This window comes from Carcharhinus amblyrhynchos, chromosome 7 (genome assembly GCF_965287045.1).
Source record: "Carcharhinus amblyrhynchos chromosome 7, sCarAmb.v2.hapA, whole genome shotgun sequence".
NCBI classification, from domain to species: domain Eukaryota; kingdom Metazoa; phylum Chordata; class Chondrichthyes; order Carcharhiniformes; family Carcharhinidae; genus Carcharhinus; species Carcharhinus amblyrhynchos.
In genome coordinates, this window is record NC_137330.1 from 9,675,829 (window position 1) to 9,701,320 (window position 25,492).

Below are 25,492 nucleotides of genomic sequence, written 5' to 3' on the forward strand. Positions count from 1 at the left end.
GCTTATCAGCAGCGCTACTTCAGTGCCTGTTCTAGATGATAAGTTTAAGTAGTACATTTGCACAGGAGCTTCCCATTATCAATATGGACATAAGAATTTGAAATTGGAAAACATAAATGAAGTGCATGTAGGTAAACAAAAACAGTGAAAACTCTGTTGCTTCTGTTAGCAGTATCCTGCATTTTCAATAGCTTTTTAACATTTTTGGCTTTTTTTAATAATGAAAGTTGGTCGTAAGAACAAAACTATAATTTACGACAGTGTGTTTACAATTAATATTACGTGTACCCTCCTAAAGGTAATGTTACAAAGGAGCAGGAACGTACAGTGACTGAGCTATGGTGGCTTACTGTTTTTGTAAAATTTGGTAGTCATTAAAACTACTCGGTTTTTGGTAGAGTTGTTTGAAAATGTATAGGAGTTTTCGATCTAAAAGTTTCCCCAAATTTATCAAAGCATCACATATAGGAACATGGGTATTGGTGGATGAGAAAGGACTATGCTTCATATTGTCCTTTTATCACACAACATAAGAATAAAGGCTTTGTTGGCAGAAATGAAGTGACGAAAATCCCTCGGTAGTGATAAACTTTGGGAATCATCCATCAGAAGTCATCTGTCCTCCCAAGCACATCATACTTATTACAATCGTGTCTCAAAATTACTTGCACGTTGTATCACAAAATATTTGAAATTTTCTGAAATAAATTTTTATCCAATTTGCATTGAGGTGAGTCAATGATAACTGTCTCACTGTTCCCCTAAGGAACATGGTCCAAAGATTGGAACGCTTGTTCACTAATGGTTCCCTTTTTCCCCCTTCGAGCGGAGCCCATGTTCTCCTGGCTCCACTGTTATGAAAGAAGTGAAATAGTCTGTGTGGTCAACGTTAAAATCCCTTTACAAGCATACTACCTCTCAATCTTCCACCTTTCTTTTCTCCAGTGAACATACTAAATTTTTACATCAGGTTGAAATTTTTACTTGACACTTAAGCCAGTGCCCATGTTGATTTCCTCAACTGTCGGAATCCTCTGTTTGAAGAACAAACCAAGATTTATGTGTCCCTGGAATAGTTTCAGTTTAAAGAAAAACTGGAACAGTAGAGAATGGGCAGTGGAAATGGAAGTATTCCAAAGCCATGCGGAGGAGGATCTCGGTTTCTTTTGAGATTCACAGAGGAGGAATAGCCTTGAGCTGACCTAATGAGTGGGATACATGCATCTTAGCTGGTAGATTCATAAAAACGCTACAGTCACATCAAGACTTTTCTGAGGGCGGAGTGGCAAGGCTTCCAATGCTATAATCCTAATGGGGTGTGGTAGTGAATATTAGCCAACAAATTGTTTTTACTGGTGCTTCGTGAAGAATTCAGAGTCTTGCTTATGTACTTTGCTAGTATATATTTTTCTCCGTTCTTGATCCATTTTATTGACTTAGAAACAATGCAAATTGATTACATTTACAGATGATGCTAAAGCTGGCTACATTAGGGGTACCATTCACATACACCCGGGGCAGGGTAGGTGTAGGAAAATGCTTTGTTGAAATGGCGGTGCAGGCTCGTTGGGCTGAAGGGCCTGTTTGCTGTGCTGGGTAGTTCTTTGTTCTATTATTGAATTAGGGAGGTAGCCAAGCACAAGGAGTAAGATCAGGTTGAAATTTGCAGATGAGTGAAAGATTAAATTCAAAACATAAATATAATAGATAATATATAAATATTTGGGTACAGTGTATTGGAAGTAAATGTGAACATCATGTGTGGATAGGGCTATCTAAAGACCTGAGGGGATTTTAACTTTTGTCAAATGAAGTTGAGCAAAATGCCATCCAATATTTCTTAACAATGGCCCTCCAAGCCTGCGCCAATCACATTTACCTATCTAAACCAACTGCTTATATCCCTTTATTTCCCGGTTGTTCATATGCCTATCAAGGTAAGTCTTAAATGTGCTAATGTATCTGTCTCAACCAGCTCCCTTGGCAATGTATTCCAGGCCCTCACCACCCTCAGTGTAAAAAAAAACTTTCCCCGCACATCTCCACTGAACCTTTCCACCCTTATCTTTAACTTGTGCCCCCTTGTAATTGTTATCTCTGCCCTAGGAAAAAGCTTCCAACTTCGCCTCCATTTTACCAAGGAGAACATCCCAATTCATTCAGTCTCTCCTCATAGATAATACCCTTCATACCAGGCAACATCCTGGTAAACCTTTTCTGCACTCTGTCGAAAGCACCGCGTCCTTCTGTAGTGTGTTGACCAGATTGGATGCAGTATTCCAAATGTGGCTGAACCAACCTTTTATAAACTAACGTAATTTGCCAACTTTTATACTTGATGCCCCATCCGATGAAGGCAAGCATACCATATGCTTTTGTCACAATCTTTTCTACCTGTGCTTAACCAGGGTGTTGGTGAAATTGCTCAGGTCAGATCGCATGAAAAAAGCAAATAACATGATAATGTGATTGTGTTCCTAGGGCATGAAATGAAAACTGCTAAAAGTGAAATGAATAGCATGTTTTGAGCAACATTCCCTCTGAGTGCCTTAGGCCGCACACAAGTCAATCCTTTAAACTGCTGTATGCGTGCAACCACACAAAAATGTTTAAACATACCTCACACTTAAATTAATTGACCATGCACTCCAGTTAAAGAATTAAAGGGTGTTTTGGTTTTGAGGGTTAAAACTCTTTAAAAAATGTGTCCTTGCATGTTTTCAGTATAATTTGATACTAATAATGTTCTTGATTTAAATTTCTGTTTAGAGTGGCAGAATAGGAGCTGATGAAGAAATAGATGATAACAAGGGAAAATCTGCAGAGGAAATTGAAGAGATGCTGGCAGAGAAAGAAGCAAAAACACGGGCCATACTACTGGAAATGGTAAAATAAATTAATTACGATGACCCCTTAAATGGGCCTTAATCTGTTTTTATGAATTACAGGTAATGCCATCAATCTAGTCAATGCTTCCTCATTCACGAATGTGAAGAGAAATTATTCATTCATCCCATTGTTATCTACACACCACAGTAGACTAGAAATGTGTGGATAACAGCCAATCCCTTTGAAGTGCTTTGACTCAGTAGCTGTGACATTGCTGTAAAAGCATCTTAGAAGATTGGAGGTCAGATTAACCAAAAGATTTATAGGAAAAGTTGGATCAATTATGCAGTTTAGTAGACAAACAGGGATGTGATAACTCAAGAATATGGGCTTTAGGTTGAAAACATTGGTGATCTAAGTAGATAATTTTAAAAAAACAAACGTTTATTTAGTGTCTGTCACAACCTTGGGACATCTCGAAGTACTTATAATGGACAATTATTGTTGAAATGTAGGAAACTTGTTATTTTTGGATCTAGTTGTGTGCAATAAGATAAATGATCAGAAAACCTATTCTAATTATGTTGGTTAAGGGATTGATATTGGTCAGAATGCTAGGGAAAGCTCCCCTAGTTTATTTCAAAATAGTACCACAGAATCTTTTATTCAAAGAGGTGTATGTTTAATGTCTCTATATAAAAGATGATACCATTGTTAGTGAAGCATTCCCTTGTACTGAAGTGTCAGCCTAGATTTTGTGCTCAAGTCTCTGGGATGGATCTTGAATCCACAACCTTCTTTAAGTAGGAGTGGAACTAAATCACCATAGAAGCTGAAAAAATGGGATGCACTTTTAATGCCTAGACAGTAGTAATAAGGCCAACTGAATGCTAGAATCTAACTGTGGATAGCTCATGTTAATGTTTCATGATGTACCGGGAGTGAGCCCACGCTTAGAATATTGTGTGTGCGGTCATGCCAGCCATTAGAAAGGGTACAGAAAGCATAGTGGGGGTTAGCAATAAAAGAAGTTTAAGCTTTCACGATGCAAAGACTATATAATTAGAGGATAAAGCTTGGTTATTACTTTAAAAAAAATCTCACAACACCAGGTTAAAGTCCAAAAGCTTTGTTTGGAATCACGAGCTTTTGGAGTACTGCTCCTTCATCAGATGAGTGGGCAGTACCACTCACCCGGAGAAGGAGCAGTGCTTCGAAAGTTCGTGGTTCCAGTTAAACCAGTTGGACTTTAACTTGGTGTTGTGAGATACCCCAGTCCAACACTAGCATCTCCACATCATAAAAGCAAGTTAGGACTGTCAGCATTACGGGAAATTAGTGAAACCTAAATTTTGAACAGACGCCAAAAAGTAACTTTCTCAAAGTGAATATTTTAGTTTCGAATACTGTACCAAGTAATTTAATAGAGACAAAAATATTGGTGTTAATTGACGTACAATTTGTGAAAGCTACCTGGTAAAAGGAGTACTACCATGTGTATCAAAGGAGCTGAAATACAAATGTTACATTAGTTATATTTTGGTCAAGCCCCAGTTGGGATGATGTGTTCAGTTACAGACACTGCCCCTCAGTAGGGTAATTCACCACAGTGGTAATGGGGTTTAGAGGACAAGTTGCATAGGCTGGGCTTGTATTTTCTTGAGTACAGAAAAGTAAGGGGTAATTTAATTGAAGCATTTAAAGTGATTAAAGGATTTGCTCAGGTAGGCAGAAACTATTCCCTTTAGTGGGGGAACATAAAATAAAAGCCATAACCGTAAAATTATAGTTGTGTGGTTCAGGAAGCACTTCCTTTACATAAAGGTAAGAGAAGTTAGAACTCTTTCCAAGCAGACACGGGGAGAAGTTGCAAACTCCACGTGGACAGTCACCCAAGCTCAAATCGAACCCGAGTCCCTTGCGCTGTGAGGCACTGGCGCTAACCACTGTGCCGCCTGGTTACAAAAAACAAGATCGATAGTTGAAATTAAGGTGCACACAAACCTAAGGAGTAGGACCAAGCCATACAACTTTTCGATCCTACTCTGCCATTCAGTAAGATCATGGCTTACCTTCTGCAATCAACTTCACTTCCCCACTCCACCTCCAGACCTCTTGCTTTCCTTGTCCAGAAGTCTATCAATTTCCATACACATAATATATAGTTTGATTGAATAGCAGAATAGATTCGAGGGGCTGAATTATCTACTTCTGTTCAGGATACAGTTGGCTTTTACGTCTTTGATTCTATATTATAAAAGTAAATGAGTAGCGTTATTTATTTTAACTGAAGCATTTTACCATGATATTTTATGCTTTGAAGAAAGATTATTTATGTAAACTTTGTTATTTTGTTACCACTCAGTATTTTTGGGGTGTTGCTTAGTAATAAATCACTGGTTGTGCAGTTGTGCATGGGGTAAAAGGAATTAGAAATATTTGTGAGAGTTGTGCATGGAGACCATGAAACAGGGTTTTTTGGGATTAAAGCATCAGAAGGCAGTCAGGACATTTGTAGTCTGTTTGCTTGTGTGACGAACAGCCACTTGATGCAATATGGAATATAATTATTACATAAACTAAGAAAATGCAAATATATTGTACCTGTAGGTGGCACTGTGGGCATAGCAGTCATCAAAAGGACATATGAAAAACAGCAGTACATCATGTGTAAGCATCAGAAAGAAATCAAAATGTCCATATTAGCTCACTGTGGACCAGGTGGTACCTTTAAATACAATTCCAAGCTGCTTCACAGACTTGAAAATGAATGCTGATCAAAGAAGAGAGAGTAGGATGGGGTCAGAAAGTGAGTTCTGAGAATGGTCCTGAAGGAAGCAGGAGAAGGGGAATAGATAGAAAACTCTCAAAGTTGTACCATGTAGGTTGACGTTAACTCACTAGATGAGGTGAAAAAGAATGATGCTACCTTGGAGCAAATGCTTGACTTATCCATATACTAGTGTAAGTTAAATTTAATTATGCTTTGAGATCTTATTGACTTGTTTTTTTTCCAGAATTACTGCTTACAAGACCCCAATCTTAATATTTATAGGTTGGAGATCTACCAGATGCAGATATAAAGCCCCCTGAAAATGTGCTGTTTGTTTGTAAACTCAATCCAGTTACCACAGATGAAGACTTGGAAATCATTTTTTCAAGATTTGGATCAATCAAAAGGTATTTTATTGTTCTTTTGTAAATCTTTTGTGTAAATCTTATGACACGTGACGAGCTGTTAACTCAAATGTTGGTCAGATTTACAGCTATTTGCTGAAGTGGCTGAGTAAAACAGTGTGAAACTAATAGCAATAAATAAAATTGAACTGGACATAAGAACATAAGAAATAGGAGCAGGAGTAGGCCATCTAGCCCCTCGAGCCTGCCCTGCCATTCAATAAGATCATGGCTGATCTGTCGTGCCTCAGTTCCACATTCCCGCCCTCTCCCCATAACCCTTAATCCCCTTGCCTATCAAAAACCTATCAACCCGCGTCTTAAATATATTTAGCGAGGCAGCCTCCACCACTTCAACGGGCAGAGAATTCCAGAGATTCACCACCCTTTGAGTGAAGAAGTTCCTCCTCAACTCTGTTCTAAACCGCCCCCCCTTTACCTTGAGGCTGTGCCCTCTAGTCCTGCTGTCCTTTCTGAGCAGGAAGAGCCTCCCCACCTCTATCCTATCCATCCCATTCGTCATCTTATATGTCTCAATGAGATCTCTCCTCATTCTTCTAAACTCTAACGAGTACAAGCCTAGTTTATCCAGCCTGTCCTCATAGCTCAACCCCCTGAATGGACAGACCATTCAGCAGTGAATTGGGCATCAAATAAGGACATGATAACAAGCTGTCCATTTCCTTTGCAAAACCGTCTTTATTAACAATTAAAGACAGCTGAGCGATGTCCCACTAATCACATAACAGCCTGTCAGTAACTATTAGGTATGATTTTGAGTGTGAGACAGTGTTCCACTCTTTCATCACCATCCCAGAGCTGAGGCTTATGGTACACATTTGACAGAAGAGGAGCAGCCCTGGGAGTACTAATGATTGACTCAGGACCCAATAAAGTCTCAATGCTTCAGACCAAAGAAGCCTGCTGATTACCAACTATCCCTTTCTAAGTGAAGATTCAGTGCTTCTCCATGTTGAATACAACTTAATGGAAGCGCTTTCGTTAGAAAGAGTGCAGAATGACCTCAACTCTGAGAGTAACTCAGTAGCATTGCCAGTGACTGAGCTAGCAAAGCTCTGAGGAAATAGGTGCAAGATTTGGCTTAGGGTAGTTGGCAAGTGAACCAGCATGAGGGATTTACCTAGTTGACCTTATTCTTATCAAACTACTTGTTGCACTATGTCTGTCTAGTTTAGCATTGATAGCAATTACCACTACACAGCATTTAAGTTTGATCTGCACAGAGTTAGTGAGGCTCTACTATTATGATAAATATGACAGATTAAAAACAAATCCAGCAACGCAAAACTAGGCATGCATGAAACCCTGTGAATCACCAGCAGCAGCAGAATTGTATTCCATTGCAGCCAGCCTTTCTGTCACATCACTACCAAATTCAGCAGCCAGCTTCAGTTCAATGATGAGTGTAGAACACCAGAAACAGTGTCAGGCATACCTAAAGTAAAGTGCCAACATGGTGAAGCTACACACAAGTACATACATGCAATAGACCAACGTTTCCTAGGGGTTCAGCTCCAAGTCCAGCCATATTTGAAAAAGTCGCCCTTCCAACTTATCCAATCGAAGATGGTTTTCGAACTCCCTTGGCTACAGATTGATGCACTGTTAAGCCTATCAGCAGCCAATGCACTGAGAAACTGGACTCTGATTGGAGAGCTGGAAATGCGGGCCAATTCAGCTGCAAGGTCAGAGTGAGAAAATGACTGGATGGCGGTAAGAGGTACATTACTGCCACAGGGCAGAGGTGAGGCTGGAGCAAGAGGCAGGCAGCAGATGTCGGGGTGAGTAGTGTAAGGTGGGGAGCGGAGGCCAAGGGGTTGTGGTTGGTGAAGGGCAAGTAATGGCGAGAGAATAGTGAAAGAGATGGTTGTGTGTGGATGAGAGAGAGAGAGGTGGGAATGTGTGAGGTGGGTGAGAAAGAAAGGGAGGTGCCTGTGGGTGTGTGAGAGAGAGAGAGACAGGTGCCTCTGGGTGAGAGACAGAGACAGGGGGTATGAGAGAGAGAAGTGCCTGTGAGTGAGAGAGAAAGAAAGAGAGAGGATATGAAAGAGAGAAGTGCCTGTGAGTGAGAGAGAGAGACAGGTGCCTGTGGGTGAGAGAGAGAACTTTTTCATTATAACTAAGGTATATATGCAAGAAATAGAGAATACTTTTATTAATTCAAATTATATGTAAAAACTATCATTTTGCGGTTTATCTCTTCAAAAGCTATCCATGACTGCAAAGGTTTGGAAAATCCTTCACAACTGGATGTGGCAGGGCTGCAGAGCTTTGTATTATTGAGCTATGAGGAGAGGCTGAATAAACTAGGCTTGTACTCGTTAGAGTTTAGAAGAATGAGGGGAGATCTCATTGAGACGTATAAGATGATGAATGGGATGGATAGGATAGAGGTGGAGAGACTCTTCCCGCTCAAAAAAGACAGTAGGACTAGGGGGCACAGCCTCAAGATAAAGGGGAGGCGGTTTAGAACGGAGTTGAGGAGGAACTTCTTCACGCAAAGGGTGGTGAATCTCTGGAATTCTCTGCCCGTTGAAGTGGTGGAGGCTGCCTCGCTAAATATTTTTAAGAAGCGGGTTGATGGGTTCTTGATAAGAGAGGGGATTAAGGGTTATGGGGAGAGGGCGGGAAAGTGGAACTGAGCCACAACAGATCAGCCATGATCTTATTGAATGGCGGGGCAGGCTCGAAGGGCTAGATGGCCTACTCCTGCTCCTATTTCTTATGTTCTTATTGGTTGTGGGATTGTTTAATTCTGTTTAATTCTGTTTATAATGTCTAGACAGAATCCATAACCCAGTTCCATTCTACTACTACAATTAACTTCTGTCCCATCGTAATGCCAGAAGTGGAAATGTTTGTGTAAAAATGCAATAATGTGGAGGTGCCGGCGTTGGACCAGGCACAGTAAGAAGTCTCACAACATCAGGTTTATTTGGAATCACGAGCTTTCCGAGCGCTGCTCCTTCATCAGGTGAGTGGAGCAGTAGGTTTCACAAATATGGCATATATAGACAAAGACACAACCGCTGCCTCAAAGTGGAGAGGATCTCCAAGAAACATTATCTTGTAATTGTGTCTCTGTCTACATATGCTGTGTTTGTGAAACCTATCTCCAAACTCACCTGATGAAGGAGCAGCGCTCTGAAAGTTCGTGATTCCAAATAAACCCGTTGGACTTTAATCTGGTGTTGTGAGACTTCTTACTGTAAGAATGCAGTGTTCAGCTCTAATCACTTGGGTCATGAAGCAGTCTGTAAAATACATTTATATAGTGCATTGAATGACCTTGGGGTGCTCCAATTTACTTTGCAGCCATAGAACTGCTTTGGATTACTTCTTACTTGGTTTACTTTAAAAGCCACTTTGAAGAAAACCGCTAAGAATGGACCAAGGAAGAAAGAAATGTGTGAGTGGTTCTCTGTCATCTTGCCATATGCCCTTTGGGAGTGTGTGGCTGAGAGTGAGAGGTTTTCAGGTGAGATAAAAATCTTTGGTTTAACTTATCAACATCTGTTCTACAGCTGTGAAATCATTCGAGATTGGAAAACTGGAGAATCCCTCTGCTATGCCTTCATTGAGTTTGAGAAGGTAAGACATTTCATCTTTGAAATGTTTTTAGTTTATATTCTGAGTTTTTTAAAGTATACTTTAGAACATTGCTAGTCCTTAGTGTCAGGGTAACAAGCTATAGGGATAGTGAGTGATCACTATCAGGGTAATAAGCTGTAGGAACAGTGATTGCTATAGGGCCGGTGAATGATCACTCTCAGGGTAACAAGCTATAGGGACAGTGAGTGATCACTATCATGGTAACAAACTGTACGTACAGTGAGTGATCACTCTCAGGGTAACAAGCCATAGGGACAGTGAGTGATCACTCTCGGGGTAACAAGCTACAGGGACAGTGAGTGATCACTCTCAGTGTAACAAGCAAAAGGGACAGTGAGTGATCACTCTCAGGGTAATAAGCTATAGGGACGTGAGTGATCACTCTCAGGGTAACAAGCCATAGGGACAGTGAGTGATCACTCTCAGGGTAACAAGCTAAAGGGACAGTGAGTGATCACTCTCAGGGTAACAAGCTAAAAGGACAGTGAGTGATCACTCTGTGTAACAAACTGTAGGGACGTGAGTGATCACAGGGTAACAAGCTACAGGGACAGTGAATGATCACTATCAGGGTAACAAGCTGCAGGGACAGTGAGTGATCACTATCAGGGTAACAAACTATAGGGACAGTGAGTGATCACTATCATGGTAACAAACTATAGGAACAGTGAGTGATCACTGTCAGTGTAACAAGCTATAGGGACAGTGAGTGATTGCTGTCAGGGTAACAAGCTGCAGGGACAGTGAGTGATCACTCTCAGGGTAACAAACTATAGGGGCAGTGAGTGATTGCTCTCAGCGTAACAAGCTATAGGGACAGTGAGTGATTGCTCTCAGGGTAACAAGCTACAGGGACAGTGAGTGATCACTCAGGGTAACAAGCTAAAGGGACAGTGAATGATCACTCTCAGGGTAACAAACTATAGGGGCAGTGAGCGATTGCTCTCAGGGTAACAAGCTATAGGGACAGTGAGTGATCACTGTCAGGGTAATAAGCTATAGGGACAGTGAGTGATCACTGTCTGTGTACCAAGCTATAGGGACAGTGAGTGATCATTGTCAGGGTAACAAGCTATAGGGACAGTGAGTGATCACTGTCTGTGTAACAAGCTATAGGGACAGTGAGTGATCACTGTCTGTGTAACAAGCTATAGGGACAGTGAGTGATCACTATCAGGGTAACAAGCTATAGGGACAGTGAGTGATCACTCTCAGGGTAACAAGCTATAGGGACAGTGAGTGATCACTGATAGTGAAGTGAGCATTTGCTCTCGGAGTAGGAACTTTCCTCTGCTCAGTCATGAGCTTTCTGGGATGTATGCTGCTGCTATTGAATCAGTGAGCATTCACTGTTAGCAGACCTGTGCCTTTCTTGTTGGGTCCGTGAGCCTCCTGTCAATCAGCCTTCCATCCATTCACTCTGTCTACACTTCCCACTGCCTTGGAAAAGCAGCCAGCATAATTAAAGACCCACGCAGCCCAGACGTTCTCTCTTCCACCTGTTTCCTTCGGAAATAGATACAAAAGTCTGAAGTCACGTACCAACCAACTTGAGAGCAGCTTCTTCCCTGCTGCCATCAGATTTTTGAATGGACTTGCACTAAGTTGATCTTTCTTTACACCCTAGCAATGGCTACACTACATTCTGCACTCGCTCCTTCCCTTCCCGTTGAACGGTATGTTTTGTCTGTGTAGTGTGCGAGAAACAATACTTTTTACTGTAATGTTAATACATGTGACAATAATAAATCAAAACAAATCAATCAATGTGAGCTGACATTCTTAGGCTCCTCAACCATTCTTAATGATTCACTATTAGCTACAGCCTAACCTGCACTCTGAATTGTGCATTGTTTGATTTGTGAGTGAAGGCAATCTCATCCTTGACAGACTCTCCCTCAATGGCTGCACTTTGTATTTTCTTACAGCAGGAGGATTGTGAAAAGGCTTACTTTAAGATGGATAATGTGCTGATAGACGACAGGAGGATACATGTGGACTTCAGCCAATCTGTAGCTAAAGTTCAGTGGAAGGGGAAAGGTAGGTTCTCTGGTTACAATTTTGCACTCATTTTGCTTCACAAGTGGAAACTTAACAGACCATTCATCTGGAAAGATGATGTTAACTTCACCCAATGTCACAGCATGTAATTGCTTGGAAATGAAGCTAATGGTTTCACCTGCAATAATGATGTGGGTATGCCGGCGTTGGACTGGCGTAAACACAGTACAAAGTCTGACAACACCAGGTTTTAGTCCAACCTATTTATTTGATAATATACTCGCAAGCTTTCGGGTTAGCCCCTTCGTCAGGTGAATGGAGAGTTCTCTCCATTCACCTGACGAAGGGGCTAACCCGAAAGCTTTCGGGTTTCTACTCTTTTTGCGAACAAACTGTTTCTGATAGGACTTAAATTTGTCTGTCTTTTATTTGAATCTGCCTCTTTGTTATAATGTTATAGTCTATTTTGAAACTTCTTTTACAATACCACTGTATTGTAAATATAAATGGGAAATAATCAGTCTTAAACAATAAGATTTTAAGTGGATTACGGTGGTAGGGGAGTTAGCAATAACGTCAAAAGCTGAAATTGCTGGAAAATGCTCAGCAGGTTGGGCAACACGTAGAGAGAAAAAGCAAATGGTTTTAAGTTCAGTGACATTTTATCAGAATTGGAAAATGTTAGAAATGCAACAGGTTTTAAGCAATTGAAAGGTGGGAGGATGGAAAAAGGACAGAAGGAAAGGTCTGTAACAGGAGAGATTAAATGTCAAAAGAGTTGATGATGCAAAGTCAAAGTGGAGTGGTAATGAAATAAAAGGGTGTGTTTAGAGGTGCTGTAAATGGCAAATGATATATAGCTGTCATCCAAAAGCGAAAATCCGAAAACTGCAAAGATGAAGTAAAACAAATGGGGGCAGAGGTTGCAGTCTGAAATTGTTGAACTCAATGCTGAGTCCAGAGGGCCTAATCCAAAAATGAGATGAGCATTGAGCTTTCACTGGGCGGCATAGTGGCCCGGGTTCAATTCCCAGCTTGGATCACAAACTGTATGGAACTTGCACGTTCTCCCCACATCTGCATGGGTTTCCTCCGGGTGCTCTGGTTTCTTCCCACAGTCCAAAGATGTGCGGGCTAGGTGGATTAATCATGCAAAATTGCCCTAGTATCAAGGGACTAGTTAGGCTAAATGCATGGGGCAATGGGACTGGGGCCTGGATGGGATTGTGGTTGGTGCAGACTCGATGGGTCAAATATCCTTCTTTACTTAGGGTTATGGATTGATGAATCACAGTAAGAAGTCTCACGATGCCAGGTCAAAGTCCAATAGGTTTATTTGATAGCAAAAGCCACTAGCTTTCAGAACGCTGCTCCTTCATCAGGTAAGTGGGAGCTCTGTTCACAAATAGGGCGTGTAAAGACACAAACTCAACTTACAAAATAATGATTGGAATGCGAGTCTTTACAGCTAATCAAATCTTAAAGATACAGACAATGTGAGTGGAGAGAGGGTTAAGCACATAAGAACATAAGAAATAGGAGCAGGAGTAGGCTATCTAGCCCTTCGAGCCTGCCCCGCCATTCAATAAGATCATGGCTGATCTGTCGTGGCTCAGTTCCACATTCCCGCCCTCTCCCCATAACCCTTAATCCCCTCTCTTATCAAAAACCCATCAACCCGCGTCTTAAAAATATTTAGCGAGGCAGCCTCCACCACTTCAACGGGCAGAGAATTCCAGAGATTCACCACCCTTTGAGTGAAGAAGTTCTTCCTCAACTCCGTTCTAAACCACCACCACCGCCCCCCCCCCCCCCCCCCCCGCCCCCTATCTTGAGGCTGTGCCCCCTAGTCCTACTGTCGTTTCTGAGCGGGAAGAGTCTCTCCACCTCTATCCTATCCATCCCATTCATCATCTTATACGTCTCAATGAGATCTCCCCTCATTCTTCTAAACTCTAACGAGTACAAGCCTAGTTTATTCAGCCTCTCCTCATAGCTCAACCCCTTCAACTCCGGCATCAGCCTAGTAAACCTCCTCTGCACTCCCTCCAAGGCCAAAATATCCTTGTGTAAGTACGGCGCCCAAAACTGCACACAGTACTCCAGCTGTGGCCTCACCAATGCCCTATACAGCCGCAGCAAGACCTCCCTACTTCTATATTCAATCCCCCTCGCTATGAAGGCCAGCATCCCATTAGCCTTCCTGACTACCTGCTGCACCTGCAGGCTGGGTTTTTGCGACTCATGCACAAGGACCCCGAGGTCCCTCTGCACCGTCGCCTGCTGCAGTTTTTCGCCATGTAAGTAATAATCCTTCCTACCATTATTCCTACCAAAGTGGACCACCTCGCACTTGCCAACATTAAATTCCATTTGCCAGTTCCTGGCCCATTCGCCCAGCCTATCTATATCCTTCTGCAGACTCTCCACACCCTCCGCGCTATTTGCTGTTCCACCAATCTTGGTGACATCAGCAAATTTCGACACCATACACTCGGTTCCCTCCTCCAGATCATCTATATAAATGGTAAGTAGCTGAGGCCCCAGCACCGACCCCTGGGGCACCCCACTAGTCACCAACCGCCAATCCGAATAGCACCCATTGACCCCCACTCTCTGCCTCCTATTTGACAACCAATCTTCTATCCACGCTAACACCCTACCCCCAACTCCATGTCCCCTGACCTTCTGCAATAACCTCTTGTGCGATACCTTGTCAAACGCCTTCTGAGAATCAAGAAAGACCACATCCACCGGCTCTCCTAGTGATGCCCCAGTTAGTTGAAGAACAACAGAGGAGTACCTCAGGAGCTGAATATCATCTGAGGACAGTAGTGTTTGAGAGCCCATGGTGTGGAGATGCTGAAGTTGGACTGGGGTAGGTAGTAAGAGGTCTCATAACACCAGGTTAAAGTCCAACATGTTCATTTGGAATCACGAGCCCTCGGAGCACCGCCCCTCCATCACCTGATGAAGGAGCAGCACTCCAAAAGCCCGCGACTCCAAATAAACCTGCTGAACTTGAGCCTCTTAAACAGCCCATTTCCCAAGACAAAAAAGAGTAGGTAACCTAAGCAACGCAGGCCACACTTGTGGAGATCACAAGGAGGATAGCAGTGAAATTCATACGAGTTTACTACTAATAAGCAAGATGAAACAGAACAAATTTTAACCTCAACCAGAACTGTGTTGATGGATTATTCACTAAAAATGAACCGTCATTCAACCAGAATCTCTGGAGGTGGAAATTCAGGTCACTAACCTCCCAGTAATAAGATTTATAAAAGTGCCTGACTTTGAGTGAATAAATTCATGGGTTGGAGATGGGCAGGGAAGTGTTAAGCCTGACAACAGCAGTTCAGTCCCACAATCAAACAAATTTACATACTGAAAGTATTTTTGAGAAGCAGCGTGAAGACAGGGCAAGGGAGAAGCAGAGAACTTACCCACAGGTAACACAACACAGCTTGGCTTTCATTAACAATCTGGAAGCTAACCACTAGTTAAACACATGACCTCCTTTGATGTGGAGTTACAGCAAAGGACAGGCACAGGGTTACTGATAAAATTGTATTGAGAGTATCACAAAAGATAAAGAGACCTCAGAAGCATGAAAACAGTGTAATCTTTCAAGTGAATGTAACTAACCACGTGAAAAGAACAAACTAAAACATTGAACGTGAATAGGTTATCCAGGGCCTAACATAGCTACAGTTAGAATTGATGGAATAATCTAGACCAGGGCTAAGAGAATGAATGGGAATGAATGTTTGTTATTTTATATACCTTGTAATGAAATGAGGGTGTACCTCATTTCCTTCCTCATGAAGGGACGGTGTTAAAATAATGGGTGAGTGAGATCTACCTATAACTACACAGTTAACCAAAAAAAAACAAATTGAACGGTCTTCTATGAATCACCTGATGTCTGAAATTATAAATTGGCCATTTCTGTAAAGATACTGCGTGAATTGCATTGCTAACATGTTGCTCACTTTTGGAGTGTCAAGGTCTGGTTCAAAAATAATCTTTTGAATGGAAGGCATTAAAATTTCAAAACTCCTAGACTTTAATCAGCTCTAATACTGTCTAGACGATGGGAACTGCTAACCAGTCTGATATGCAACAGGTTTAAGAGATGTGTATTGCCTCCAGACAGGACAGTTAGTGAGATTTTGCTAGTCCAGGCAAGTCGTAGGGGTTACAGATAGTGTGACATGAACCCAAGATCCCTGTTGAGGCCATCCTCATATATGGATCTTGGCCATCAGTCTCTGCTCAGTGACTCTGCACCGTTGTGTGTCGTGAGGGCCTCCTTGGAGAACGCTTATCTAAAAATCAGAAGCCAAATGTCCATGACCGCTGAAGTGTTCCCCAACAGGAAGAGAACAGTCTTGCATGATGATTGCCGAGCGGTGTTCATTCACCTGTTATCATAACATCTGCATGGTCTCCCCAATGCATCATGCCTCTGGACATCCTTTCCTGCAGCCTATCAGGTAGACAATGTTTACTGAGTTGCAAGAGTATGTACCATGTACCCTGGTGGATGGTGTTCTCATGTGAAATGATGGCATCTGTGTTGATCATCCGGCACATCTTGCAGAGGTTGCTGTGGCAGGGTTGTGTGATGTCGTGGTCACTGTTCTCTTGAAGGCTGGGTAGTTTGCTGTGGACAGTAGTCTGTTTGAGGTTGTGCAGTTGTTTGAAGTCTAGAAGTGGGACCATTGTCCACAGCAAACTATCCAGCCTTCAAGAGAACAGTGACCACGACACCACACAACCCTGCTGCAGCAACCTCCGCAAGATGTGCAGGATCATTAACACAGATGCCATCATCTCACATGAGAACACCATCCACCAGGTACATGGTGCATACACTTATAACTTGGTCAACGTTGTCTACCTGATACGCTGCAGGAAAGGATGTCCCGAGGGATGGTACATTGGGGAGACCATGCAGACACTACAAAAAGGATGAATGAACACTGCTTGACAATCACCGTGCAAGACTGTTCTCTTCCTGTTGGGGAACACTTCAGCAGTCACGGGCATTTGGCTTCTGATCTTCGGGTAAGCGTTCTTCAAGGCGGCCTTCATGACACACGACAGCGCAGCGTCGCTGAGCAGTGACTGATAGCCAAGTTCCGCACGCATGAGGACGGCTTCAACCAGGATCTTGGGTTCCTGTCACACTATCTTTAACCCCCATGACTTGCCTGGACTTGCAAAATCTCACTAACTGTCTTGTCTAGAGACAATACACATCTCTTTAATTCCCTGGAATTCTCTGCCCGTTGAAGTGGTGGAGGCTGCCTCGCTAAATATATTTAAGACACGGGTAGATAGGTTTTTGGTAGGCAGGGGGATTAAGGGTTATGGGTAGAAAGCAGGAAAGTGGAACTGAGCCACTTCAGATCAGCCATGATCTTTTTGAATGGCGGGGCAGGCTTGAAGGGCTAGATGGCCTACTCCTGCTCCTATTTCTTATGTTCTTAACCTGTGCTTAACGCTCTCTCCACTCACATTGTCTGTACCTTTAAGACTTGATTAGTTGTAAAGACTCACATTCCAATCATCGTTTTGTAAATTGAGCTTGTGTCTTTATATGCCCTGTTTGTGAACAGAACTCCCACTTCTCTGACGAAGGAGCAGCACTCCGAAAGTTAGTGGCGTTTGCTACCAAATAAACCTGTTGGACTTTAACCTGGTGTTATGAGACTTCTTACTGTGTTTACCCCAATCTAACACCAGCATCTCCACATCATGTCTATGAATCACAACAGAAGACTGAGGTGACACATTTGATATGAAACACAAAGAGAAGCAATATAAAGTAAAGGTTTTCATTCCAAAGGGGATGCAGGAGCGGAGGGACCTGGGGTGCGTATGCAAAAATCACTGAAAATGGCAGAGCAGGTTGATAAAGTAATTAAACTTCCTTGCAGGATCCCAAGTTTTATAAATGAGGCGTAGAATACAAAAGTAAGCAAGTTATAATGAGCCTGTATAAAGCATTGAAGTATTACGTCCAGTTCTGGACAACATAAGAAATAGGAGCAGGAGTAGGCCATCTAGCCCTTCGAGCCTGCCCCGCCATTCAGTAAGATCATGGCTGATCTGTCGTGGCTCAGTTCCACATTCCTGCCCTCTCCCCATAACCCTTAATCCCCTCTCTTATCAAAAACCCATCAACCCGCGTCTTAAAAATATTTAGCGAGGCAGCCTCCACCACTTCAACGGGCAGAGAATTCCAGAGATTCACCACCCTTTGAGTGAAGAAGTTCCTCCTCAACTCCGTTCTAAACCGCCCCCCCTTTATCTTGAGGCTGTGCCCCCTAGTCCTACTGTCCTTTCTGAGCGGGAAGAGTCTCTCCACCTCTATCCTATCCATCCCATTGATCATCTTATACGTCTCAATGAGATCTCCCCTCATTCTTCTAAACTCTAACGAGTACAAGCCTAGTTTATTCAGCCTCTCCTCATAGCTCAACCCCCTCAACTCTGGTATCAGCCTAGTAAACCTCCTCTGCACTCTCTCCAAGGCCAAAATATCCTTGCGTAAGTACGGCAACCAAAACTGCACACAGTACTCCAGCTGCGGCCTCACCAATGCCCTATACAGCTGCAGCAAGACCTCCCTACTTCTATATTCAATCCCCCTCGCTATGAAGGCCAGCATCCCATTAGCCTTCCTGACCACCTGCTGCACCTGCAGGCTGGGTTTTTGCGACTCATGCACAAGGACCCCGAGGTCCCTCTGCACTGTTGCCTGCTGCAGTTTTTCGCCACGTAAGAAATAGTCCTTCCTACCATTATTCCTACCAAAGTGGACCACCTCGCACTTGCCAACATTAAATTCCATTTGCCATTTCCTGGCCCATTCGCCCAGCCTATCTAGATCCTTCTCCAGACTCTCCACACCCTCCGCGCAATTTGCCGTTCCCCCAATCTTTGTGTCATCAGCAAATTTCGACACCATACACTCGATTCCCTCCTCCAGATCATCTATATGAACGGTAAATAGCTGAGGCCCCAGCACCGACCCCTGGGGCACTCCACTAGTCACCAACCGCCAATCCGAATAGCACCCATTAACCCCCACTCTCTGCCTCCTATTTGACAGCCAATCCTCTATCCACTCTAACACCCTACCCCCAACTCCATGCCCCCTTACCTTCTGCAATAACCTCTTGTGAGGTACCTTGTCAAACGCCTTCTGAAAATCAAGAAAGACCACATCCACCGGCTCTCCTCTATCCACTGCCCTAGACACATAAGAAACATAAGAAATAGGAGCAGGAGTAGGCCATCTAGCCCTTCGAGCCTGCCCCGCCATTCAATAAGATCATGGCTGATCTGTTGTGGCTCAGTTCCACTTTCCCGCCCTCTCCCCATAACCCTTAATCCCCTCTCTTATCAAGAACCCATCAACCCGCTTCTTAAAAATATTTAGCGAGGCAGCCTCCACCACTTCAACGGGCAGAGAATTCCAGAGATTCACCACCCTTTGAGTGAAGAAGTTCCTCCTCAACTCCGTTCTAAACCGCCTCCCCTTTATCTTGAGGCTGTGCCCCCTAGTCCTACTGTCTTTTTTGAGCGGGAAGAGTCTCTCCACCTCTATCCTATCCATCCCATTCATCATCTTATACGTCTCAATGAGATCTCCCCTCATTCTTCTAAACTCTAACGAGTACAAGCCTAGTTTATTCAGCCTCTCCTCATAGCTCAATCCCCTCAACTCCGGTATCAGCCTAGTAAACCTCCTCTGCACTCCCTCCAGGGCTAAAATATCCTTGCGCAGGTGCGGCGCCCAAAACTGCACACAGTACTCCAGCTGCGGCCTCACCAATGCCCTATACAGCTGCAGCAAGACCTCCCTACTTTTATATTCAATCCCCCTCGCTACGAAGGCCAGCATCCCATTAGCCTTCCTGACCACCTGCTGCACCTGCAAGCTGGGTTTTTGCGACTCATGCACAAGGACCCCAAGGTCCCTCTGCACCGTCGCCTGCTGCAGTTTTTCGCCACGTAAGTAATAGTCCTTCCTACCATTCTTCCTACCAAAGTGGACCACCTCACACTTGCCAACATTAAATTCCATTTGCCATTTCCTGGCCCATTCGCCCAGCCTATCTAGATCCTTCTGCAGACTCTCCACACCCTCCGCACAATTTGCCTTTCCCCCAATCTTGGTGTCATCAGCAAATTTCGACACCCTGCACTCGGTTCCCTCCTCCAGATCATCTATATAAATGGTAAATAGCTGAGGCCCCAGCACCGACCCCTGGGGCACCCCACTAGTCACCAACCGCCAATCCGAATAGCACCCATTGACCCCCACTCTCTGCCTCCTATTTGACAACCAATCCCCTATCCACGCTAACACCCTACCCCCAACTCCATGTCCCCTGACCTTCTGCAATAACCTCTTGTGAGGTACCTTGTCAAACGCCTTCTGAAAATCCAGAAAGACTACATCCACCGGCTCTCCTCTATCCACTGCCCTAGACACATCCTCATAGAACTCCAGTAAATTTGTCAGACACGACTTCCCTTTAATGAAACCGTGTTGCGTCCACCCTATCAAGCAATTCCCTTCAAGATGCCTCGCAATTTCCTCCTTAATGACGGATTCTAACATTTTACCTACCACAGACGTTAAACTAACCGGCCTATAATTCCCCGCCTTTTGCCTGGCACCCTTCTTAAACAACGGCGTAACATTAGCCGTTTTCCAATCTTCCGGCACTTCCCCGGAATCCAGCGACGTCTGGAAAATAACCACCAAGGCATCCACTATAACCTCCGCCATTTCTTTCAGAACCCTCGGATGCATTCCATCCGGTCCTGGGGACTTGTCCACAATCAGCCACTCCAGTCTGTCGAGCACCACCTCTCTAGTAACAGTAATGTCATTAAGACCCTCCATTCCTACCACCTTTCCATCGCTAACACCCGGCAAATTATTCACGTCCTCCTCCGTGAAGACAGAAACAAAAACATCCTCATAGAACTCCAATAACATGCTTTATGGAAGATGTGAAGGCACGAGAGGGTGCGAAACACATTTTCGAGAATGATTCTTGGGATGAGATATGAAAGTTATGTGAATGAATTGGAAAAGCTAAGGCATTTGTTCTTAGAGAAGAGGAGGTTAAGAGGAGTTGATAGAAGTGTTCAAAATTGAGGGGCTAGGACAGAGGTAGGCAGGGAGACTGTTCCATTGATGGAAGAGTCGAGAACCAGAAGATATAAGGTGACTTAAAATCACCAACAGTGACATGAGGAAAAGCCTTTTAATACAGCGAATGGTTTGGATCTGGGAGAGTGATGGAGGCAGATTCAGTTATAGTTTTCAGAAAGAAATTGGATGAACACCTAAAAGGAGAAAAATTGCCAGGTTGGCAGAAAGAGCAGGAAAGTGGGACTAGCTGAGTTGATCTTGCAGTGAGCATTGGTAAGCCCGCACCTGAAGTATTGTGCACAATTTTGGTTCCTGTCTTTGAGGAAAGATGCAGTAGCATTGGAGCCAGTTCAGAGGAGGTTCACTAGGTTGATTCCAGGGATGAGGGCTTTGTCATGTGAAGAGTGTTTGAATAGTTTAGGCCTATACTCTCTGGAATTTAGAAGAATGAGGGGAGATCAAATTGAAGTGTACAAGATGGTAAAACGTATGGATAAAGTGGACGTGGAGCGGATGCTTCTGTTGGTGGGACATTCTAGAACGAGAGGTCATAGTCTTAGGATAAGGGCTAACAAATATAAAACAGAGTTGAGGAGAAACCCCTTCTCCCAAAGGGCTGTGAACCTGTGAAATTCGCTACCCCAAAGCACGGTGGATGCTCGGACATTGAGTAAATTTAAGGAGGAGTTAGACAGATTTTTAATCTGTAGTGGGTTAAAAGGTTATGGGGCAAAGGCAGGAAAATGGGGACGAGAAGCATATCAGCCATGATCTAATGGCAGAGCAGACTCAATGGGCCGAATGGCCTAATTCTGCTCCTATATCTTATGAACTTCTTAGCAACTTATAAGTTGGCATTGACACGCACAATGAGTCAAATGGCCTCTACTGTAACACATGTATGATTCCATATGTTGTAGAATAATTCTTGTTAGCCTGCTTTTTCAATTTTTTAACCTTTACACTCACAGGTGCAAAATACACTAAAGAAGATTTTAAGGAGTATGAGAAGGACCTTAGCAAACATTCCAACATTACCCTGAAGGATAAAATACAACCTAAACAGGAGTATCCTTTTTTTTTTAATTCATTCGTGGCACATGGGCATCACTGGCGGCCAGCATTAATTGCCCAACCCTAGTTGCTCATGAGAAGGTGGTGGTGAGCTGCCTTCTTGAATTGCTGCAGTCCATGCGCTGTGGGTTGATGCACAATGTCGTTAGGCAATTATAGGATTTTAACCCAGAGGCTGAAGGAATGATATATTTCCAAGTCAAGAAGGTGAGTGACTTGGAGGGGAACTTGCAGATGGTGGTGTTCCCATATATCCGCTTCCCTTGTTCTTCTAGGTGAAAGTGATCATGGGTTTGGAAGGTGCTGCCTAAGAATATTTGCTGAATTGCTGCAGTGTACCTTGTAGGTAGCACACACTGCTGCTACTGAGTGTCGGTGATGAAGGGAGTGGATATTTATAGATGTGGTGCCAATCAAACAGGCTGTTTTGTCCTGGATGGTGTTGAGCTTCTTGTGTTGTTGGAGCCCCACCCATCCAGGCAAGTGGAGAGTATTCCGTCAAACTCCTGACTTGTGCATTGTACGTGATGGACAGGCTTCAGGTAATCAGGAGGTGAGTTACTTGCTGCAGAGTTCCTAGCTGCTGACCTGTTCTGGTAGGCATTGTGTTTATGTGGTGAGTCCAATTGAGTTTCTGTCAACGGTAACCCCAGGGATGTTGACAGTGGGGTATTCAGTGGGTAATGTGTCTCTTGTTGCTGATGGTCATTGTCTGGCATTTGTGTGGCATAAGTGTCACTTGCCACTTGTCAACCCAAACCTGGATATTGTCCAGATCTTGTTGCATTTGAACAAGTATCCTTGGACTTGTTTAGCAGTCAGAAATATTATATTATAGTTGGACCTCAACTGGAGAATTTGCAGCACGTTTCAGGAAAACCTTAGAAAGAATACAGAGGAGATTTACCAGGATATTACCAGGTATGGGTGACTTCAATTATAAGGAGAGGTTGATTTGATGGAATTTATTATTGTCACAATTATTGGTAGACTGTGAAAAGTATTTTTTGTGTGATATACAGACAAAGTATACCATTCATAGAGTACACAGGGTAGAAAGAAAGGAGAGGTTGCAGAATATAGTGTTACAGTCATAGAAAGATCAACTTAATATAAGGTAGATCCATTCAAAAGTGTGATGGCAGCAGGGAAGAAGCTGTTCTTGAGTCGGTTGGTACGTGATCTCAGACTTTTGTACCTTCTTCCCGATGGAAGAAGGCGGGAAAGAGTTTGTCCGGAGTACATGGGGTCCTTGATTATGCTGGCTGCTTTCCCGAGGCAGAGGGAAGTGTAGACAGAGTCAGTGGATGGGAGGCTGCTTTGCTTGATGGACTGGGCAATGTTTTGAACTCTTTCGTAGTTTCTTACGGTCTTGGTCAGAGCAGGAACGATACCAAGCTGTGATACATCCAGAAAGAATGCTTTCTATGGTGCAACTGTAAAAATTGGTGAGAGTCATAGCTGACATGCCAAATTTCCTTTGCCTCCTGGGAAAGTAGAGGTGTTGGTGGGCTTTCTTAACTACAGCGTTGGCGTGGAGAGACCAGGACAGTTTGTTGGTGACCTGGACACTAAGAAACTGAAAGCCCTCAATCATTTCCACTTAATCACCATTGATGTAGACAGGCATGATTGGAAAAGTTAAGACAATATTCTCTTTAAAACAGAGAAGAGTAAGAGATGACCACACGGAGGTTTTCTAGATACATTTTGATAAGAGTAAATTGTGAAAACCTAGTCCCTCTGGGGAGTTGATCAATAACTGAAGGCCACAGATTTCTAAAATCATTGGCAAAAGATCCAGAGGGGAACTGAGAAGTTTTCACAGTTGCAGGGATCTGGAATGTTGGGGTGGCACGGTAGCACAGTGGTTAGCACTGCTGCTACACAGCTCCAGGGTCCTGGGTTCGATTTCCAGCTCGGATCACTGTCTGTGTGGAGTTTGCACATTCTCCTCGTGTCTGTGTGGGTTTCCTCCGGGTACTCCGGTTTCCTCCCACAGTCCAAAGATATGCGCGTTAGGTTGATTGGCCATGCTAAGAAATTGCCCCTTAGTGTCCAGGGGTGTGTAGGTTAGAGGGATTAGTGGGTTTAACATGTAGGGATATGGGGATAGGGCCTGGGTGGGATTGTGTTCAGTGCAGACTTGATGGCCCGAAGAGCCTCTTTCTGCACTGTAGGGTTCTATGATTACCTGAAAAGGTGATGGAAGCTGATTCTATAAATAATTTCGTAGGTTAGTTGGACAGGATGAGGAACTCGCTGGCTTATGGACAAAGGAGTGGAGTTACGGGACTAATTATGAGTGTTCTTCCAAAGAGAGAACACAGGCATGATGGGTCAAATATGCTCCTGTGCTATAAGATTTCATGATTTAATGAAACAGAACTTATTAAGTGAAATGAGACATTAAATGTAATAACCAAAGCAGCGTTGGTGAAGAACAGAGCTTTGTCATCTCAATGTATGTGCGCACAGTTGACATTTGGAGTGAGAAGTGACTGAGAGGCAGTTTTCATATTGAAAAGAACTCAATGCTTCCTCAGTTATTGCGTCTAATGGAATCCTGCCATTCATCAATTGCACATTTTGTTTACTGGTTACTTTGTTTAAAAATATTGATGCGTACATAATTAAAATTCTAGTTCTTGATATAGATTGCCCTTTTGCAATAGGAAACGTCAGTGACTCCAGTTTGGTGATTCCTGGCTTGTGTGTTCAGTAGCACGAATAACCTCAATGATCCTCAGTCTACTTGCTCCTTCCAAAGCTTAAACTGAATGATCCTTGGGCCACCAACTTATTCATTCAGTCAAAGTGCTTCTACAGTCTATCGACCCCAGTGACCCGTAATGGCGGCGCAGGCTCGTTGGGCCGAAGGGCCTGTTTCCCGTGCTGTGTTGTTCTTTGTTCTTTGTATGCTTGTTCATCTGGCCTGTGGCTTCCCTGCTTTACCAAGTGCTTACTCAGTCCATTTGCTGAACTGATGAGCCCAAGTTGTCTTCACTCAGCTGTCCCAAGTGCGTCCCTGAACCTCTAAAATGGAAGAAAAATAAGCGTCATTCTAATTTATTTAAATATCCCCATTTTGAAGTCCAAGATGAGAGGTCACACGATGCCAGGTAAAAGTCCAACAGATTTATTTGAAGTCAATAAGCTTTCAGAATAACGTTCCAAAAGCTTGTGATTTCAGATAAACCTTTTGGAATTTGACCTGATGTCATGTAACCTCTCATCTTGTCCAATCCAGTCCAAGACTGACATCTCCACATCATGGTCACCATTTAAAGTCCATCATACTTGGGTCTTCTCTCGACTTCACAAAACAAAATAATGCCTGGTAAAAAGGAAATGCAGTTGTGTCCAGAAATATTTTACATATTTTTAGTAAATTCTCAGACATCAAAAGGCCTGTCGACCAATTCCTTGAGCTGAAAGTTACATATTGCAAGAAAGAGGTGAGAACTAGGCTCATCATTTGACTTTGAATCTCTCTGTTGTTGTTGTTGCTGGTGCTATTAGCTGAAAGCAACAAAACTGTAATAGCTGGAGGAATATCACAAAGGTTATGATGTAACTTGGAAGATCAGT

The 25,492-nt window shown here is 43.3% G+C and overlaps 1 protein-coding gene across 2 annotated transcripts in view; it reads left to right on the top strand.

Moving 5' to 3' along the window:
• The window catches only part of ppil4 (peptidylprolyl isomerase (cyclophilin)-like 4), a 47,133-nt gene that overhangs the window by 17,324 nt on the left and 4,317 nt on the right, over nt 1-25,492 (top strand). For both annotated transcript variants that reach the window (XM_080191931.1, XM_080191932.1), the window contains exons 7-11: nt 2,770-2,886; nt 5,885-6,009; nt 9,552-9,618; nt 11,568-11,679; nt 21,799-21,895. In XM_080191931.1, the coding sequence (XP_080048057.1) occupies nt 2,770-2,886; nt 5,885-6,009; nt 9,552-9,618; nt 11,568-11,679; nt 21,799-21,895 (518 nt within the window). The remainder of the gene's footprint in view (nt 1-2,769; nt 2,887-5,884; nt 6,010-9,551; nt 9,619-11,567; nt 11,680-21,798; nt 21,896-25,492) is intronic.